The sequence below is a fragment of the Antennarius striatus genome, chromosome 1, assembly GCF_040054535.1.
Source record: "Antennarius striatus isolate MH-2024 chromosome 1, ASM4005453v1, whole genome shotgun sequence".
Lineage (NCBI taxonomy): Eukaryota > Metazoa > Chordata > Actinopteri > Lophiiformes > Antennariidae > Antennarius > Antennarius striatus.
In genome coordinates, this window is record NC_090776.1 from 8,152,443 (window position 1) to 8,174,601 (window position 22,159).

At 39.7% G+C, this 22,159-nt stretch overlaps 1 protein-coding gene and 1 long non-coding RNA gene across 4 annotated transcripts in view; both read right to left on the bottom strand.

The window, feature by feature from the left end:
* Window positions 1-3,859: 3,859 nt before the first annotated feature.
* On the bottom strand, window positions 3,860-8,497 carry LOC137597313 (uncharacterized). The gene is made up of 2 exons (XR_011035697.1): window positions 7,597-8,497; window positions 3,860-7,505 (listed from the first exon to the last, which is right to left on the bottom strand). It is a non-coding gene; the product is annotated as an uncharacterized lncRNA (long non-coding RNA).
* Window positions 8,498-10,332: 1,835 nt separating this feature from the next.
* The window catches only part of phkb (phosphorylase kinase, beta), a 157,925-nt gene continuing 146,098 nt past the window's right edge, over window positions 10,333-22,159 (bottom strand). For 2 of the 3 annotated variants that reach the window (XM_068323001.1, XM_068322984.1), the window contains 7 exons: window positions 17,669-17,759; window positions 16,374-16,579; window positions 15,931-16,065; window positions 15,503-15,632; window positions 13,675-13,782; window positions 13,311-13,451; window positions 10,333-11,815 (listed from right to left, as the gene is read on the bottom strand). In XM_068323001.1, coding sequence (XP_068179102.1) covers window positions 11,678-11,815; window positions 13,311-13,451; window positions 13,675-13,782; window positions 15,503-15,632; window positions 15,931-16,065; window positions 16,374-16,579; window positions 17,669-17,759 — 949 coding nt within the window. In that variant the 3' untranslated portion in view covers window positions 10,333-11,677. Of the gene's footprint in view, window positions 11,816-13,310; window positions 13,452-13,674; window positions 13,783-15,502; window positions 15,633-15,930; window positions 16,066-16,373; window positions 16,580-17,668; window positions 17,760-21,904; window positions 21,996-22,159 lie in introns of all 3 variants that reach the window. The other variant, XM_068322994.1, reaches the window with a different exon arrangement.

Here is a 22,159-nt window from a genome sequence, read left to right on the forward strand (position 1 = left end):
TATGAGATGGGCCATAATAAGCTCATAAAAATAAGTAATGCATTTTAGCATGTTCTGTCACAGTTTAACGTGATGATGTGATGAAAAGAAAGGAGTGGAGATTGAAAAAATAATTTCTAATCTTACCTAACTCAGTGAAACTGATTTAAAACCAAACAAAAACAAAAACAAAAGTGGTTCCTAATAAGATATACTCCCGTGGGACCAATCAATTGTCACTAGATGGCGCCACAAGATTATAAATGAATACAAAACAAAAGATTTGACACTGTGAAATGCACTGTTAAGTGCATCCAAAGGGATGAATAAAATGTTTGTATCTCTTCTTCAACAGAAATACGTATGGAAAAGAAGGAGACAGACACTCAAGCAGTAATAATTACATATTAGGTCCATACATATGCATGAACTGACCAGTAGAATGACATATATGGTGAATTAGAAGGTGTGATAGGTTAAATGTTTTAGAAAAAACATCAACATGACACTAGCAGATGTGACACCTTTTCTTGACGCATGTCAGCACCCTTGTGTGTGTTGTGGAAGATGGATTTCCAATAGCAGAGAAGCCATTCTGCCTCAGGAAGAGACCAAGGCATACGGTACACTGCATCTTATGGCAGGTGTGCACCACTCACACTATGTGCACACTGAAACGGACAGTACTTACTGGACTCAAAGCAAAAATAAAAAATAAAATCTCTGTCATAATTACTTTACATATCTTACCTCTTTTGGAAAATATAATTAGAGCCAGTTACGTGCGGTGAGGTTCATGGCTGGTGAGGCATAGACTTAATCATAATCAGATGAAGATGTTTACGAACACATGAAACTACTGTGTAGCTTATTCACAATTTAATAGGCAACAGTAAGTGGGTTATTTTTAAAGCCTCATAGCAGAATTATTTACACACACAAGCACATTTGATTAAAAAAAACTTGTTACGTTGTTACCTGCATGTTTTTTTTTATATATTATGTTTACTTATAAATGAAGTCCATGCGTAGCCCCTTCTGAATAAAAGCATCGAAAAAATTTTGAGTTGAGATACATAATCTTCCATTTTTATAGTAAGGCAAGGTGAGCGGAAAATAAATGAAAGGCTGTACTATAAATGTAAATGTACTATAAATCACAGTTTACTATCTGAAAGATGTTTTATTTTGAAAAGTGAAGTCTATGCGGAATGACGCACAGATGAATGCATGCGTTTGTCCCGCTTGACAGGTCTCGGTCACATGACAGATTATCAACCCACACAATTAAGCGCCCACGACCGCACCAGTGTTTTGGATTGAAGTCCAGGCAGATTATCCTGAGATCGCCCAAAAAGTATTGAAAACCCTGCTTCCATTTCCACCCACCTGTCTTTGTAAAGCTGGATTTTCTGCAGTGACTGTAAAGTAAACCAAACTGCGGAATAGACCGGACGTACGGAACACACTGGTGTGTTACCCCTAGATTAGCGGTCCCCAACCACTAATTCTCATTATTGTTATTATTATTATTATTTGATTGACTTGTTCACCCTTTTATTAGAAATGATCGGCATTTCTCCAACGATGAATGCACTGATTGTAAGTCGCTATATTTCTAAATAAACCTCATTAGTGCAGTCACTTCAATCAAATTTTTAATATAATTATTTCTTACAATTATTTCGTTTTCAGAAATGTTGAATATCAATTTATCAAAGTCGAACCGCGGATTCAGGAGGAACAATGTGGTTTTCGTCCCGGTCGTGAAACACTGGACCAGCTCTATACTCTCCATCGAGTGTTTGAGGGTTCATGGGAGTTTGTCCAACCAGTCCGCATGTGTTTTCTGGATCAGGAGAAGGCATTCGATCGTGTCCTTCGTGGTACCTTGTGGGTAGTGCTTCGCCTTTGCTGAGGGCTGTCCGGTCCCTATATGACCGAAGCCAGAGCTTGGTTTATATAGCTGGCAGTAAGTCAGACGTTTTCCAGGTGCATATTGGACTCCGGTAGGGCTGCCCTCTATCACCGGTTCTCTTCATAATCTTTGTGGACAGAATTTCTTGGTGCAGCCAGGGTCCAGAGGGAGTCCGGTTTGGGGACCAAACGATTTCATCTCTGCTTTTTGCAGACGATGTTGTCCTGTTGGCATCATCAAACCTGGACTTCAGTGTGCACTGGGACAGTTTGCAGCTGAGTGTGATGTGAGATGAGGATCAGCACCTCAAAATCCAAGACCATGGTTCTCGACCGGAAAAGGTTGGTGTGTCCTCTTCAGGTTGGTGGAGAGTCTTTGCCCCAAGTGGAGGAGTTTAAGTATTGTTCACAAGTGAGGAAAGGATGGAACTTGAGATTGACAGATGGATCGGTGCAGCTTCCACAGTGATGTGGTCGCAGTATAGGTCTGTCATGGTGAAGAAGGAGCTGAGTCGCAAGACGAAGCTCTCGATTTACTGGTCAGTCTAGGTTCCTACTCTCACCTATGGTCACGAGCTTTGGGTCGTTACCAAAAGGACAAGATCCTGGATACAAGCGGCTGAAATGAGTTTCCTCCATAGAATGGCTGGGCGCACCCTTAGAGTTAGGGTGAGGAGCTTAGTCACCAGGGTGGAGCTTGGAGTAGAGCCGCTGCTCCTTCGCCTTGAGCAAAGCCAGCTGAGGTGGCTCGGGTATCTGTTCCAGATGCCTCCTCGACTTCTCCCTGGGGAGATGTTCCGGGCATGTCCTACTGGCAGGAGACCTCGGCAAAGACCTAGGACATGCTAGAGGGACTATGTCTCTCAGCTGGCCTGGGAACGCCTCAGGCTCCCCCCGGAGGAGCTGGAGGAGGTGTCTGGGGGTAACGAGGTATGGGCATCCTGCTGAGACACTTGCCCCCGCGACCCGGCCCCGCATAAGCAGTAGATGATGGATGGAAAAAAGTTAATTCAATCCTGGCAAAGATCTATGCATTTATGGTTGTTGGTGTATCCATAAGCCTGTTTCTAATCTTTCAGAAAGCATGGGAGAACTCACTGCTATATATATATATATATATATATATATATATATATATATATATATATATATATTTCTTTTAGAATCAACAAACTGGAGCTCAAATGCCTGCGGCAGCAAGCAAGTGTCCAGTTTGGCTAATCTTCAAGCTGATGATCTTTCTGATCTGGAAGACTCTTTGATGACAAATTTGGGTGACTTCTGTGACACCATTCATCCCACTGCTATGGACACACAAGTGAGACGCCTCACTCTGGACTCATTGTTGAATCAGGACATGAACAACCTATTCACATGGATACATATGTTGGGCCCCTACCTGAATTTGTTGAAGAAGGGATTTCAGATGATAATGTGTTATTTGATGATGACTTATCTTTTGATGACAGTTTGGAGCTAAACCAAGAGGAGGGAACAAAACCCAAAAGTTCTACAAACACAGGAGATGATCCACTCAACACATATGCACCAATTTCTGTTGCTGAAAGTCTTCTTCTCATAATAACTTTGCAAACAGACACAAAATGACAGGAAAAGGTCTCGGTGACTTGCTTACACTAATCTCTCAGCACTGCGCATCTGATATCCAGGCTGAATGTCTTCAGAATTTACATAAATGTATACAATTTTTTGATGATTCCTCCATTCTGCTTTTGCACAAATATTGCAGTGAATGCTTCATGACTGTTGAGAGTGTAGACACCCAGTGTAAAACCTGTCAAGCCAATGTTTTGAGAGAGGGGTCAACCTCCTATTTCATTAAGGTTCCCAATGAAGCATAAAATAAAGAGATTGTTTGCTAAGGTTTTGAAGAAAAACTTAAATTCAGGTTTAATAGACATAAAAAAATGTCATGGCAATATCAAAGACATTTATGACAGAGAAGTGTATCAGAAATTTATTACAAGCAATAGGCCTCTCACTGATTATAGCAGTGACGTGCACTGAGGCACTGAATTCATCATAATTAGATTTACAAAAATATGAACCTACAGTTGAGCTTATTCACCATTTATCTAGCAACAGGTCATTTTTAAAGTCTCAGAGCAGAATTATTTACACATACAAACTGTAACAATTAGCACATTTGATTAAAAAAAAACCCCCCCGTTATTTCCTACATGTTTGCTTAAATGTTAGGTTTACTTATAAATGAAGTCCATGCGCCACTCCTTCTGAACAGAAGCATCAAAAACAATTTGAGTTGAGATATGTATTCCTCCATTTTTATAGTAAGGTAAGGTGAGCTGAAAACAAATGAATGGCTGCACTTGACTGTAGATCATAGTTCGCTGTCACTTCTACGGCCAAGGAAGAGGAATTCTCGGCCGAATCCTTGGGATCACCAGCGCCCTCTACCATGAGACCGGAGAACTATGTGCCTAACGTAGTGCCTTTTCACAGCGGTTTCAGGACTGCTCAACTCAAGAAAGACGTTACACACATACAGTTGTTGACAAAAAAACACTGTACATTATATACATTAACTAAATTATGAGAATTTAGCTCATATAGCAAACACGTTTGAACATTTTGATAGTGACGTATAGAGAGATAGCATTATGGTCTCACCAGCACAGCTTGTCGAGCCATTGCGCAATCCATGGTGCCTCACCGCAGTATTTCAGCGGTAAATGTGAAAACTCAGCGATTTTGAGTAAAATTAACAAACTTGGTGATGTTTAACAAAAAAACTACTTTATAATACACATCACTGGATAAATAAAAACATTTAATTTACTTTTTCCATTTTTCATTTCTTTCATGACAGCAGGTGAGGCTGTGCCTCACCTGCCTCCCCTGACCGCACATTACTGGATTATGGGAACTTTTTTTTTAATGTGGAACACAGAGGGCAGACCATTTTTAAGTCTTCAAGGTTTTCTGTTTGGCCTTTTTATTTGGTCATAAATTAGTTAATTAAACTTTGTTGAATGCACTAAACGAGGAAACATATTTGCAGGTGTTTGGAGTCTCAAAACCATCAGTGTTGAACCTCTAACACTCTGAGCAAAATCGAAAGATGAAATTTCTGTTACATTTGCTTTTCTTTTACATAATGTTAAGATGGCCAATGATTTCAATTGCATTGCACGTGGGGTGAAGGGACCTTCCTTTCTCAACCTACTCAACAGCTATGATTTGGTCCTGGGTAGAGGTATAGACTATATGCACTCTCTACTACAGGGAGTAGTACAGCTTTCCACTTGTGCATTCAGTATGGTTAGATCAATCAAAGAAGTTGACAAACGGCTAAAAGACATAAGGCCAATATTTATGATGAGATTCCCTCGATCTGTGTCTTCTCACAGAATGTTCTTCAAAGCATCTTGGTCCATTTTGCTATTTTATTTTTTTGCCTGTTGTATTCCGAGGCATTCTTGCAGGACTATACTACAACCATTCCCTGCTCCTCAGTGAAGCAATCTTTATCTTCTGATGTAATCAATAATCCCTACGCAAGTACATCACACTGAAAAACTACTGTGGAATTTCTGTTCTCAAATAAGTGGACTTTATGGTGAACAGTACATGACAGCTAATATGCACTTACTTGTCCATTTAGCCGGTAGTGTAAGAGCTCTTGGACCTCTGAGGACACACTATTGCTTTCACTTTGAAGACAAATATGGGTACTTTCTTCATCTTATACATGGGACCCAGACTATACCTTTCCAAATGGTCAGTGCTGTAAAGCAAGGGTCACAAACACGGTGCCTGCGGGCTCCAGGTTGCCCGCAAAGACTGTAAAGCAGGGGTCATCAACACGGTGCCCGCGGGCTCCAGGTCACCCGCAAGGACCGCATAGGTCACCTTCGGGCTGTTCTAAAAATAGAACTTATACGTCACTACTGACTACGAGCTCATCTCAAATTTTATTTTGTTGCCTATTTCTTTAAATCACACTTGCATTCACATAGATTTGAAAATGACGATATCTTAGAAATCTGTTTATTAAACATGAACTTTAGAGAAGTTTATGTCACCTCTGACCTACTCTAGTTCACGGTCAGTATTGTGCACATGACAAAACCAGTGCTCGTGGATAGTAAGCTAGCAGGCACAGCGTGGTTGGATGGTGAATGCAGTTTCTGATCCCATAACATGGCAGAAAAAAGAAAGAAATCGTATTACTTTCACAATGAATGGGAGTAAGTTTTTTTTACAACAGTGAAGGAAACCTGCATGTGCTTTATATGCGGGGCGATGTCAAAGCGGCACAATGTGGAGAGACACTCACTACGTATCACAAAAGCTACCATGCTAACTACCCACCGGGAAGCACGGTCCGAGCAGGAAAAGCTTATGAGCTCAAGGCAGCTTTATTCTGTGTGACTTTTTCCGGCTTCACAAAGTCACACAGAATAAATGAAGGCTCGTTTAGAGCTGCACATTTTCTGATCAAGAAGGCACCATTTTCAGACATTTTCAGAGAAGTATTCAAAGAAGCAATGATGATAATTGCTAATGTGGCAGCTCGAGAGCGGATTTGGAATCAAGTTAGCTTAATTTTAAACTGTTCTTCAACTTGTAATAGCCAACGACGCCACCTTGGGAATTTCGCCCAAGGAGATAGTTTTATCAACCCAAACAGTTTAAGACACACAGGTTTGTTCTATTCAATGAGGGCATGAGACGTGGTTCCAAGTTCAAACAATTACATTTGTTTTCAACAAGTTTTAAAAAAGAAATCTTTAAAAATTTACCACACACACGGGGAGGGACAACCTTCTTCAGTGCTGAGGCTCATCGACAGTGCAGTGGTTGTGGAACACAAAACTGGATTCCCAGGGAAGAAAAGCGCCCCCAAAAAAAAAACTTATTAAACCTAAAACCAATATTCAGTTAAACGGAAAAAAACAAATGTATCAAACACAAGGAATATAATTATGTACTTAGAAAAATAAAGGAATAAAGCAAGGAGAAATGATTTAAGCTAACTCATGGAAACAAATTCAACCAAAAATATGTCTGCCCACAAAATTAACCAAAAATGAAATGAAAAAAAAACAAAAAGCAAAGAAGAGAAACAAACAAGAGTTAACTACACCCAAGATAACCCCACTGATCTCAGTCAGTCAGTAAGATTGCTTTTAAAAGCTAGGAGAAAGTCAGCTTTACATTAACAATATATTTGGTCCTGTCAGATGTGCAGCTTTAACAGCTAAGTTTTTATCCTTGAGACTCCTTGACAGCGACTGACTCTAGGCCCGAGCTCGGTTAGCAGCCATAGCTTCAACTGCACAGAGCACCTTAGAGTCTTGTAGCTGCAGCAGGCCGAGGTGAAAAAGGAGCTGCCGTCACCGAGTCAGAATGGGTGCCGCAGACAAATAAAGCCAGGAGAGAGCAGCAGTGAAGCAAGGCCAGCAACACAGGCCAGAGGACACAGTCAAAACAGCGAAAACTAGCAGAGCAGAGCAGAGGCAAAGCAGGGCAAAGCAGCATCCACGCAGCAACAAGCTATGATATTCTTAGAGTAACTTAGCACCGCTGGAACTCCCCAGCAAAACACCCGGTCCTCACAGCCCCTGTTACAAATAAAGAATTAACTTTAGTGAGGTCTGGAGGAACAGTGGAGGAGCAGAGGAAAAGCACAGGCCTGTCATCAGTCGTACCTACCAGTCAGGCCCCAGTGAGAGATCACCCGGAGGGAGAGGGAGAGGAGAAAGACGAGCACGTCATAAAGGTGCTGTTCGAAGGCGATCTCTAGAGCCGCAGACTGTAATGGTGTCTAAAAGCAAGCCCAACCAGGCAAATCAGTGCAACAATACTGAATGAGCATTACTAGCAGCCACTGCCAACATACCTGCACAGGTAACAGCGAGAGGGAGGGAACGACAGGTGACAAGGACGGCCAGAGTAAGAGGGAGGGGAGGCCGCCAACACTCCTTTTTATAGCGTGCCACCATGAGGTCATTGGCTTACAGTGACTACACAGCAGCTCATAATTAAACACAGATGAGACATCATCCTGCCACACTGACACTGTACTTAAAAACGAGAAAAATGGAACTGATCTGATCTCCACTCTCTCTGATATCCAACTGGGGGCATCTACGATGGCTAGAGGAGTGTCCGCTATCTCTGGTAATCTGGCCGATCAGCTGGACTGGGATCTGGCGAAGCGCTGGTATTTAGCACCCAGTGCAACGGGTCTTTGCACAGCAGCAGTACAGCGCAGCTGCTGGTTTTTATCCAGATGGTATTTGAAGATTTCTCCACAAGAGAAGAACTCCTGACACTACTGCCCTTGAAGACAACTACGAGGGGAGTTGACATCTCTAACACGGTGAAGGAGGTTTTCATGCAGAAAAAGGTACTATTGGATGAGCTGGTAGCAGTGACTACAGATGGGGCTCCTGCTATGATCTGCCGACAAACAGGTTTCATCGCTTGCTGTAAAGCTGACCCAGACTTCCCAAAATTACTGCGTTACCACTGCATCATTCACCAGCAGGCTTTATGTGGAAAAAGTGATTGGCTTTGGGCACGTGATGACTCCCGTTGTGAAAAATCATTAACAACATTCGCTCTAAAGCAAAACAACACAGGATTTTCAAGGTGCTTTTGGAGGAGATGTCAGCTGAATATGGTGACCTGCTGCTACATACAGAAATCAGATGGCTAGACAGAAGACGATTTTTAGATTGTTTTTTCTCACTTTTGTTCATGCAGTTCAAAGGAGAAGACGTCTCACTGCTAGAAGACACAGAGTGGACACTTGACCTTGCTTTTTTGATGGACATTACTGGAAAACTAAACAACTTGAACTGCGAGCTGCAAGGCTTTTGCCCAGGGCCCACGTCTGGAGCCAGGCCTTGACAGAGGGCCTCTCAGCGAGCGCCTGGTGGCCGGGTCTGCCACGGGGCCTGGCCGGGCTCAGCCCGAAAAGGCAACGTCGGCTCTTCCCATCCCCGTGGACCCACCACCCACAGGGCAGATTGATGGGGTCAATGTGGGTTCAATCTGTGTGGGCTCTTTCTGGATCCTCCCAGCAGGCTTTCCCCCACCTCCAAAACCATGCAATTTAGGTCTTTCGTGTGACCCCGCAAGGCGCTGGTGATGCATCTGGGACATTCTCCACCTCTTGCCCGAAGCCAGCTGGGATAGGATCCAGCAACATCTTTGACCCGCAACACAGAAAAGCGGGTCAATTACTGTTGTCTCGTATTCAAGAACTAGGATAGATGGATTTTTGGCAATCCTGGGGAACCATGGCCGAAAAATCCAAAAGTGTATCGTGTCTTCTTCTCCAGTCTTTCTTCTTCTTCGTCTTCTTTATATAACACAATAGCACAAGAATAACATAACAGCGCAACAATACCGCAACAGCTCAAGATATTCACATTTTCTTTTGCATTACTTAGAACTGGTTTTACTATTAATTGTAATCATAGCAATACTTTGGGCAACTTCAATAATGCTTTTCTGTATGCCTTCATTTATTGGACACTGCTGCCTCCTAGTGGTCTGATGAGCCACGCTCTTAAAACATGGCATATCCCGGGTCCCGACATCTTTGTTTTTTTTTCCTTTGGTAGACAGTAAGTTGACATTGCCGATGTCTATAACTCAACCTGTATCAAGTTCCATTAAGGGATACTTCAGTGTAATATTGCACTCCCATAATGATTTTGACTAATAATGGAGACATTTTATCATAATCATCATCCTCAACATTAGCACAGCAGAGGCCAATCTATAATTTATTCCCTTATAATGGTCAAGTACAACACATCTTGTTGCTGTACCCAATTAAAGACTTTCCTCAGACCCACAGAGGACATCGTGTTTTAACATGAGGTAGTAGGTTGACTATAAATTACAGATGATAGGTACAGTAATATAAAATGTATAAAGTCTTAACACTGCTCGAATTATTATGGTGAAAGAAACTAATTTATTTTTGTGTTTGCTGGTGAAGTGATGTGTTTCAACAGACAGGGAAGATCTCCCCTCAGCAGCTTGTATGTTGATTTGAATACATTGAGAGTGACGCATAGCTCATTTATCTTCTCTTCTGGCTCTCGCCCACCTCCCTCTGCCTGTCAGTTAATCAGTGTTGCAGACAGCACACCCAGCCTCGCTGGCCAGATGCAGATTGATAAGTGGTCCGGGCAACATAAGTGGGTGTAACTGGCAGGAGTTGACACAATGCCAAACATACTCCTAAAGGCTGTAGCACTCATGCTCCATTTACTGCAGCTTTAACACAGAAACAAATATTGTGCTTTGTGTGAAGTAATTATACCAGTATTTCATATTAACACAACTATAGGAAATAGGGGATGTTCCAGTTAATTTATATATTCACAAATACAGTTTTTAGAAGTACTAGTGAAGTCACTCATGGAATAAATGTTAGACTTTTCACATTTGCTTTATTTTTCTAAACTACAGTTTTGAGTTATAAGTACTTCTTCTCAACAACTTTGGTGAACAATGGACAGACATGGTGGCAAGTTCAGGTAGATTCATCACAGTGATTATATTTAGAGACACTAACTTTAACATAGGTCAGAATGACTCTTATCATTTCTCCCTCAGGATGACAGCAGGATTGTCTGTTACCCACACTCAACAAAACGGCATTTATTAAAGGATCCTCAGTGGCAGGGCTTCAGATGTGCAGCAGCCATTGTCATGCAGAGCAATACAGCATGAAATAGACATTTCAGAAAGTATTTGTTGCCTGTATCATTCAGAAACCATTATGATGCTTAATCAGCACCAACTTTCATGCATCAGACTGCATATATAGTGGTAAGAATAAGAGTGTTAAGAAAAGGTCAACACAGCACAACATCTAAATCTAGCATGCATTTGCAACTGGATAAAATGTGTATGTCACTATAAAACTCATTTTAGTATGTGCTGTGCCTCTGGAAACACCTAATTCAAAAGACCAACAGGTTGTGTAGAGAAAAGTAAATCAGAACAAGGGGAGATCTAATGATGATTTAGACATTTCAATATGTTGGGTTTTTATGGAACTCCTGTCAAATTAATACACTTATATCAGGCTGATATTATATTCTTCCTTGAGGTCCCCAGGAACCAAATGTAATATGATAACTTTATAAATACTAACTTTGTAATTACTAGTTGTTATGTATCAACTGTAGGTTACTATGGTTCATCTAAGCTCTTTGTTCTTGTGGTTCTGTTCTTTGCGGAAGTACCTAAGAATAAAGAACATTTAAATTGGATTCTGGGTAACTTCAAAAATTGAAGTAGTTTTTGCTGTACTAAGTTGGGAAATTGATTTGTTATTTTCCAGTGAATAAAATAGAAAAAAATTATCTTGCTTTCATGCCTCATATGGTAATTATGAAACTAAACATAGCAGTAACGTCAGCTTCTAGTTGCCAACAAGTTATGCACGAGTGAGAAATAGAGTTTATTAAATTCACACATGAAAAAGAATGCTAATCTGTGAGATCTAGTTAAAATTTAACTTGATAGATAATCAGATATGTGAAAATGTTAGCTGGTAATTTGCTATTTAGCAATAAAAAATGAATGACATGCTGTTGAGGGAAAGTCCCAAAAAATGTAATTTGCAGAAGTAACTATTGCTCTTCTGTAGGGTAAATTGGAAAGTAAAAGGTTATCTTCTTAGTACAAGTAATGAATGCTCTAGTCCTTGACGATGACTGTGCTGCAGCAGGCTGGGTTTAGGGGTCAGAGAGCTGTAAATCTAGCTGACAGAACATGGATCGTCCTTGCACGGCTTCACATCCCCTTGCAGTAACTGGATCACAACAGCCTTGGTTAAGTAGCTGGAGGTGCCTCTCTTTCCCATTGGTGGTGTGTTGTAGAATTCTTCCATGTTGTCCTGGCAGAGGTAAATGAAAAATATGTTTTTGTACGATTAAAATTGTGTTTTCAAGCAATAACATAAGCAGAAAATGTAGATGCTGAGTAAAAAAATATCCTAGTAAAATTACTAAACTGAAAATGACAGCTCTTCAAAAGACTTGGGAAAGACAGGCCCATAAATACACAGTGCACTGTTGCGCATTCGCTCATCAAAACACAAGACTTCACCTGATCTCATTTTTGGTAGGCAGTAGGGATGAGCGAGTACACCACTATCTGTATCTTTTCAACCATCTAAATTATCTGTATATGTATCTGTATTTGGAATGGGTGGGGCTTAAACCGTAAATGGGTGTGGTTTAACAAAAATGGGTGAGGATAAAATTGCTACATTATTTTAAGTCTGAAATGGATTTGAATTCATCAGAAGTTGCTATAGTTGTTTATTTTAAAACTATTTACAGAACAGCCTCAAAATTGAGATTCAAATCATCTTTTTTAATCACAAAAGTAGGAGAACTATTTATAGAACGAGTTTTTTAGTAACTCGGAACATGAATATTCTTAAGTGTATGAATTAATATTTACAGAGGAGCCTCAGAATTAGGATTCAATGCTTTTGATCACAATAGTAAAGGAAACATTTACAGGACAAGTTTTTTCTTTGGGGCGGTAGGGAATCTTTGCCCCAGGTGAAGGAGTTCAAGTATCTTGGGGCTGCAGTAATGCTGTTGTTGTATTGGTCTATCCTGGTGAAGAAGGAGCTCAGCCAAAACAAAAAGCTCTTAATTTACCAGTCAATCTACTTCCCCATTCTCACCCATGGAGGTGAGCTTTTTATCATCACTGAAAAGACAAGATGCCAGATCCAGTTGGTCATAATGAGTTTATTCCGTATAGTGTCTGGATGGAACCTTAGAGATAGGATGAGGAGTTCAGTTACCAGGGCGCAGTACAGACTAGAGTCACTGCTCCTCCACATCAAGGAGGTCCAGCTGAGGTGGCTCTTGTATCTGTTTTGGATGGCTCCTGGATGGCTTCCTGGGGAGGTGTTCTGGGCATGTCCTACCAGGAGGACCCCTTGGGGAAGACCTAGGTCATGCTGGAAGTCATGCTCGGCTTTCCTGGGGAATCCTCTGAAAAACCTGGATGAGGTGTCTGGGCAGAAAGAAGTCTGAGCATTCCTGCTCCTCCTGGACAGCCCCTTCTTCACCATAACAGACTTCTAGAACAACTCCATGTGACAATGTGTAATTGCAACTTGACCAATTCAGACCAATGTCAATCTCCATGGTTCTATAACAGGACACTTTGGCAGTGCACAATGCTTCCAGTATGTGTGTTACATACGCCATCCTGTGATGAGGATGAGTCACATTCATGTAATTTATCTTCCGAGTTCTCTGAAGGCCACCACATGAATTTAGTGGATTTAGAAGAACTTAAACCTAACCGTAACAAGACTGTTTTTAGACCTTAACAGACATCCTGCAGGTTAGAGACTACTTTACCTTATTCTCAATGCCCTCAATTTGGCTGCAGTCCCTCTGGAAATCATGAAAGGCTTCCTTTACTAGTCCATCCAGATTCACTTTATCGCTAAACTCCAGCTCTGGGTTTCTCTCCAGCACTATGGACACCACCATCAGCAACTACACACACAAAGGAGATAGAAGAAGGCTGTCAAAAACTAACAATGACAGTAACAGAGCAAAATGATTGTAACATCTCTAGTAGGTAAACAACTGCAGTCAAAATTGCAGGGCCAAGTCTTCAATAAAGAACCGAAGGTAATTTCATGTTGAATAGAAATCTATACACATTTAATAGGATTCAATTTTCCTTCATGCTTTGTTTTTGAAAGGGTTCATGTACCTCCACAATAATTTGTCTGTACTCAGGCAGGATAATGTTCTTCAGTGTGTCCTCCACCAGCAGAGAGAAGTTCATCTCGTACATGGTCATGTCAGATAGCGTTGGTTGCTGCAAGGAGTCACAAAAAAAGTCTGACAATCATTGCAGTCCACTCCACATCTGTCTAATATCAAATCGTATGACTGAATGAATATGAGTACACAACAGTCAGAAGTTTACCCTATGCCCTGTGCATAAGAAACTGTCTTCGTACAGAAAATTAGTGTCCGAGCTTTTTACTGTAAGCTCTCTCTTTCTCAACATGTTTAATGAGAAAAACTAATTTATGAAAACTTGTCAATTACTGTCAACAACAATGTTAAGCACTAGGTTCAGTTTGTTAGTTGTTTGGTTATTAAGCAAGGTTATGGATAACCAACTGCCCCATTTTGACAAAAGTCTTTAGAAAGGTTAGACATGTATAAAAATATATACCATACATTTTGGACTATTGAGCGCACCAGAATATAAACTGTCTGTAAACTACAGGAATTAAGCTGTTGTAACATGAGATATATACATAGAATGATAGTACACAGAAAGATTTTTAAAAAAATTAATCACCACTTTTTCAGAACAGTGCCTGCAACACAACAGTAAAACAATGCTGCCATCTCCAACGTCACCCTATCAATTCATTGATGCCAAGCTTACTTGCAGCAGCTCTACTGTCCTACTTTCCTACTTAAAAACCCGCATTGTCTTTAAATTAAAAGCTGCATGTTTTGCTAATTACACCTCAACTACTAATAACATGAATGTAGTTCAACATTTGAATACTCTCTCAAAGAAAGAAACACTGGATTTTGGATATGACAAAAAGGGGTACATGTGTTCATTTTTTCACTTTCTTTAACAAAAGACCAATGAAGACAGCCATTTTAGTAAAATACATACAGGGAGATTTGTATAAGTAAACATCATGCTAAAGCTGTTCCATACACCAAAATAAATGAATGAGCCAAAATATTAGGTGAAAGAATGTCAGGAACAGTATTAAAAAATATAAATATATACGTATACAGTATGTATACGTGTGTGTGTGTGATTATATATATATATATATATATATATATATACATACATATATATATATATATATATATATACATATATATATATATATATATATATATATATATATATATATATACGTATATATATAAAAAACGTATGAACTGTATGTGTGTGTTTGTGTGCTTAGGTGTTTGTATCTTCAGAAGTAAATACAGAACAGTGTAATAACATCACACATAACTGCTTCAATGTGTGTTATTTCAGGCGGACTGCTAACTGGATGATTGAGAAAGATTCTGTGTTTGAAGTAAAAGAATGATCTGTCAGTGCATTCGAAAATGATACAGTATGAATATGATTTTTGGGAAACATTTTAAAGTGAAATGTAACCTCAGTTTGTGATAAGATCTTAACATGTTTGAGGATGTTTGAGGATTCACGCCAATAAAGATTTGCACAATTTTCCATTAAGGACATAGATACACAAAAAATATGGTTTTTCGTGCTGGGAAAGTGCTTAATAGTGTAATAATAGGACACACAAGGAAGTAGCAGAGGGAATAAGTGAGTAGTAAATAAGAATATGTGACTGAGCCAGAAGACATAAAACCAGTTGTGGCCAATTTAAAAGTCTGTTACAGATGTCATTGGACTTCAATCAAACAATAAATGGGAGGAAAACTTTTAAGCGGAATGTTTAGGGGTTAGTTATTTTGAAAGACTATAGAACACATTCTGTGTCTACAATATCAGTGTCTGGGGATACCGGCACCTGTGGGAGATGAGTCCCAGCCACCATAATACCATTGGGGGTCCTCTCCAGGATCTGCCACACACGATCATAAAAGCCCAGAGGGGTCCTGTTAAGAGAGCCATCGATCTGACGTCTGTTCAGCCAGGACCTGTGGAGAAAAACTATTCAACTGAGCTCTGAGAAATATAATATAGCCTCTGTCTCAATGTGTGTTAGATTAAGTTGGATAAAACTTTAATATATCTCTTAAGGATATTATGTTATGGCAGCAACAGATAATGGAATATGGATTTCGGCAAGACAAAAGATAAAATAACAAACTAAAGGAAATGATACAAGAAGTAAATGCATGAAGAGAATGACACCTTCAAATATAATGTAATACAAATGGGAAGAGAATGCACAAGGGATATTCTTGAAAGTGTGACTGCATGTTAGAAGAGTACCTGTCGGTGTGTTGTGGCTGTAAGACATCGAGCAGGAGCTGCTTGATATCGCTGGGGGAAAGTTGGTGGATGTCTTGGGGAGGCAGACCTCCCGCTCGGATCTTGAGCTCATGTTTCATGGCTTGGACAATCCACCTGCAGAACAATGCACACATGTTAACTATACTGTACTGTGGAACTGAACTTTATTCAGCTAACAGTGGTTTTGAACAGATAAAATGATTAAGAAATGTTTATAGTGTCAAGCATCTCACTGGTTTGCCAACAGTTAACAGTGGGCGTGCGTCTATGTTTTGATAACAGTCCATTGCAGCCCAGACTTTTAATTTTTTAACACCAGGACCAGAAAATTGCAGCTCACAGCATATTACTGCACAAAGCCACTTTATTTGATTGTGTATTGTTAGGGCACCAGTGGAACCACTCTGGATGAGAATTCCTACCCGACTCTGATCTTGAGCATACCACTGAACAGCTCCGGATTATTGGAGACAATCCATCCGATATGAATGACCAGCTCCTGTTGAAGGACTGCCTCCCGTTCCCCACCTTGGGGGCAGCACTTACTGTAGATGATATCTTGGATCACTCCTGGCGACAGTGGATTGGAGATCACCACCTCCTCTTGCCCAAATAGGCCGAGGGTTACCTGGCATTATTACACATGCACACACAAAGAGCAAACACTGAACCCACATGATAGTAAAACAGTTCTCCTCAGATGACTATCTAATTACAACATCTGCTCTTTTGTGATTAAGTGTACAAGTGTTCACATGTAGCCTGGCACATGCCACAGTTTTTTCTCCAAATTGCAATTTCAACGAGTATCTTTGTGGCCAAAATTGGCCACACGAAAATGAGAGGGAAGAAATTATAGATCCCAACATTACACTTTAGTATTTTGTGCCTTCTGAAAGCCATCTCAAAAATTACATCTCCCCAATCTTCCTGATGAGAGGACATTGGGCTTTGAAGATGCATGATACATCTCTGCAACTGAGTTGATTCTAACTGGGCAAAGATCAGCCTGGAGCTGGAAATGTTTTGAAATGATCATCTTTGCATTCGAGGGGAATGCATAGTAGAATTTTAATTCTGACAAGCGATATCATCAAAACTAGAGGTAGAATTAAGTTAATGGGACTGCATCACTGAGCTGTTATTGTAACCAAAGGAACGCAACCGTCTCACATCAGGTTTTCCAATCATGTTGAGAGGAGCAATCCCTCTGGTAAGTAATCTATATGCAGATTCATACCTTGAGCTACTTCAGCATAATGAAATGTTCACATGGGTAAAAATGAAGTGGTATAACTGACATTCTCAAGAGGAAGCTAATCTGTGAATAACAGGACAGGAAATGATGCGCTGAAACTTTTCGTTGTGAGGGAGAGGTATCAGAGAAATCCATGGATCATAACATATCAACTGGCACAAGGAGTGTATCTGGGCATGTGGGCACTAGGCAAACTGTGATTTAGCACTGGTCACACTGGCAGCTTAGATTCACACAATGGACGTGAGGTGTTACGAGGAATATGAGCGTGTAGCCAAAACATAATTCCCATAGGATGACAGCATGAAGAGCTTACAAAGTGTCAACAATATTTCTTTAGTGAACATTAAAATTATTTTCCTGACATGCCATTTTCCCAAGCACAACCCAAGATAGTTTGTGCAAAGGGGAATAGTCACGCTAAGCTAACCAGGCCTTGCTACCTTTGTGTCCACTTACCTGCTTGCCATGCACTAAAACACTAGTAATACTTGGGGCAAGGCTGTCCACTAGCTTAGTTAAGAGACGGGCAGCAAGACGAACAACAGACCTAGTGGGCAAAAAAAACACAAAAACATTCCTTACATCATGAAAAGTAATGAGTGACAGTTACTTTACTGTTCCTTTTGTTGGGAAAAACGTTGACTTGTTATCAGATTAAACAAACAGTTTACTAAAATTACTTGGGTAACTGTGGGCTGAGGCCACAGTTGAGTGTACGTGTCAGCATTATTAGAAATAAAACAAATACAAATGCAACAGGATAAAAAGTGAAACTTTGTCACTTTTGTTACTGTTGGGCGTTGTTGACTGTTGTTTCCATTTCAAAGCGTTTGAATTTAAAAACCAACCAAGTATTAATATGAATCATGAAAATCTAAGTCTGAACATTTTTGAATACTTCACTAAGAATTTTGAGCTTGAAAGAAAATGTTGGATGCTGTGCTGTGTTAGTCTCAATTTATGAATTTTGATGTCAAAAGCCCAAATAGATGGTCAGCTTTTCAGAAAACATTTTAATGTTCACTCTGCTCAATTCATTATTCACTACAGTTACCACAGCCTTCAAACTGCCTCCTTTTGCTGGTAGGAATCCTATGAGGACAAAGCAGTACACATAAGCAGTTGCTATCTTGACATGGTAGCCCACAGCAAATTTTATGCAGACAACACGGAGATGAAGCAGTCAACCAGCAAAATAATTTCATGAATGGCCTAATGAGTACAATCACCTGAAATATGACCTCCTCTTATTTATGCTGAGAGTGACTCTCATCCAATGTCTGTGCAGTTTTATTTGGTACTTAAACATGTTGAAATACAAGGGCAGATCTTGAGCCCAAAGCCTTAATATTTAAGCGTGATGTGGTGTCAATCCACTGATGCCTTGTTGGGGATCCTATTTCAAGCTTCACTTCCCAGCCCATGTTAAGTAAATGAGAAAGTAAATTGAACTGAGCATTTTTGCTATTTCCAAGTAAGTTAGAAATTAACCCTCAGGCTTTTTATTTTTCACTCTGTGGCACAATCAAATTTCTCTATGTTAAAATCCCAATAATTAATAAAACAGTATAAAATAAAAGTTGCCGTTTTAGGCTACACAAACCATGAACACTAAGCACAGTGACTACTAATGAAGGCAACAAAAACACAAGTGAGGAATTGTGATGCCCCTGAATATTTGGTATATCTCTTCATGGATCAGGCCAGCAGTATACCACAAACAAACTGAATTTCAGCAGCTTTGAGAAAATAAAAGCCATCAATGCTGAAGCACACCACCCCTCTTGCCTGGTCCATCACTCATTTTGTCTGCCTCCTACCCAAAAAGTATGTAATAGCTAGATTTTTTAGGCTCTTTAGGGTTTAGGTTTGTTCCTTCTGTGATTGAATAAATGTGTTCTTTTTTTCAATTATGTTTTGTCTTCATTATGTTTGATCTCTCTGATACAATCTAGGATAAGGGCTCATAACAATATCCTTGCTTTGAAGAAGCTACGTACAGAAGATGGGGTATTTCAAAAGACACCTAACCTAATCTTGGTCTCACTGTGTCCTCTCTTCACAGTCATGATCAGTGTGAGGAATGTGCTTTCTGCTAATGCAAAATATAATTAAATACTAAATCTTACTGTAGGTGAATGTAATCTGAAGTCAGTCAAGTCTTAACTGTCCGACAGTCTTAAAAAGAATCAACTGTATAATCCAAGGGACCTGAGTAAAACGAGATGCTTGTAGTTTTTATCCAAAAATGTCAGTTATCCAGGTCATGGTTATCCAAAGCTGTTTAAATCAATCCACTGCATTTTCAGAAACTTTCTTGAAGATGTTTCACCTACTTTCTTAAAGTCCAGTGGATTGATTTATACAGCTTTGGATTGATCCAAAAATATTTGTATTTTTTGTGACATTGGTGTTCTGTCTTGTTTCATTTTTAGTTTATTTTGCTTTTATCATGTTGGGTTTTTTTTAAATTCCTGTTTATGTTTCTACCTTTGCTATTGGATTCTTTTCACCTTTGTTTGTAGGCTATGCTTACATAGTTTCGGTGGTCTGACCATTCTGGATCCCCACAATAGGACATTTCCATCATATTCCATGTGTCCTCATGTTCCCTAGCTTTTGCCATTCTATATTATTTTGAAATACAGTGGTACCTCTACTTACGAAATTTATTGGTTCTGGAAGAAAATTTCGTAAGTAGAAAATTTCATAAGTAGAGACGCTTTTTCCATGCAAATGCTCTAATCCGTTCCAAGACACCCAAAATTCAGACACAAATGTTTTATAAAGAATAAAAATGCATCAAAATATGTAACGAATACATGTAGCAATTACATTATTACACAATAAATGAGAGTTGTGCATAATGTAAAAAACAAAGAATAAAGAATAAAAATGGTCATTTACCTTTTAATTGCTGTCCTCATTGTTTTTTGCCCTCTTTGGTTCATGCGCTCTTGCCTCACGATGCCGAACAACAACGTGAATTCCGGTCCTCCTTTTAAACTTCTCGAACCAACCACGCAATGCCTTAGATTCCTTAAACTTCCTTCTGTTTTAATAACGTGGCGATTGTAGATGCATTACGGCCATATTCTTTGGCAAGATCAACCAAACCCATCCCTTTTTCATGCTTTTCTATTATCTCTTGCTTTGTTTGTACGGACAAAAAAACTTCTCTTCTTCTTTTCTTTTCCTCTTTTCTCCATCACTTTCTTTGGGTCCATAGCTAATACTCTAAAAGTTAATATATTTACGTAAAACTATCAGAACACGTCGTGGGTCGAGGGCGGAATGACGAGATCACTGCATAGACACCCATCTAGCTACATACAGAGGTCCCTCTTAGCCAATGGGATGCCAGGATGCTAGGTAATAGCCAATAGCAGAGCAGCTGTAAGAATGTTGCGTTCAGGAACCGTTGGGAGCTGCGAATAGCAGCCCATACTGTATTTTTACCTTTCGTAACTTGAAATTTTTTTCGTAAGTAGAGGCAATGTTTTCCTGCTGTGGCGTTTTGTAAGTAGAAAATTTTGTATGTAGAGACATTCGTAAGTAGAGGTACCACTGTCACTGCTTTAAAAATCTTTACCAAATACCAAAGATTTCCCAAGCTGCATCTCATTTCTGGATGATGTTCAATCCATCATCCAGAAATGTAAAGATTGTGGTAAATCATGTATATTTTTCTTTGTACTTCGCTATTGTGTGCCACAATGTGTTGGTCCAATAATATATAATTGCTTGTGGTCATGTGACATAATGTGGAAAAGTTCGAGGTGTATCAAAACCTTTGCTGGCCACTGTATATTGGATACTAACCTCTGAAGTGTATGTTTCTTTTTTAAATTTGGTGTCTATTTTTGAGCCCTTACTATCGACTGCTTTAATTGTTTCCAGTGAATGTGCAAGTGGTGTGTCCTGAAGGAGCCTAATGGCACAATATCTAGTAGCCTAATTCTGTTTAATTTGGAGTTTACTGCCAGCCATATCATATTGAGTGGTGCTTCAGTGGAACTTAACAGCAGAAACAATGGTCCAGCCACTGGGATGGTCAATGGAGAGAAGGCAAACATTGACAACAAGCTCCTACGGCAAGATGCTGAAAGCTTGGCCAAAGGTTTAACTGTGTGAGTGCCATCATATTAGGCCACAAGTGGTGGTTTAACAGAAAGTAGCTTTAGATGGTAAACATTTTTTGCAGGATACTAAGCTACTAGCTTGCTACTGAATGACACCACCTGATAGCAGGATGACTACTGGTCAGTTAAATACTATGATATATTAACCATAATACTTAAGAGATATTTGACAGCAGGTGGTATTATTGAATAATGTTGAGCACAGTCTGTTGCTTTCCATTATGAAGAAAACTGTCCAATGTTTACTTACCAGCTACATATATTTTATGAATTGTCAAATCTTTCTTTCCATTAAATGCAGGCTACACATGTAGCTTCAGACTTTATGAAATGAAACAGTGGAAATAATGATTTTAAAAAATTAGACTTACAATTGTAACTGTCAAAAAGTCTTCAATCTGTCCAAGAAATCCTATTGCTGCCATAGTTATGAGGAATCACAAAGTAGGATTGGCTGAACCTCACACAGCTCTCAGGCGAAGAAGCTAGCTAGCCAACTAATTAAGGGTAAACATGCAGATTCTTTAGTCCATCTATGCCTGATCTTTACCTGTTTCCCATGCACCAGAATAGTGGTGATGTGAGGAGCTATAGAGCTGGCAAACTTCTTGATAATGACAGCAACTTGGCGCACTGCCAGCCTACAGTTTAGTCAGATTGAATAATAGTTATTTTAGAGTGTTAACATGAGAGAAGTTTTTGAAACTTGTTTGGTACTTGTTTGAAAGTATGGATTCTATGAGTTATAAGCTTAGGATGGACTTTTTTTTCCCATTACAAAATTCAATATTTCTATTTGAATTCC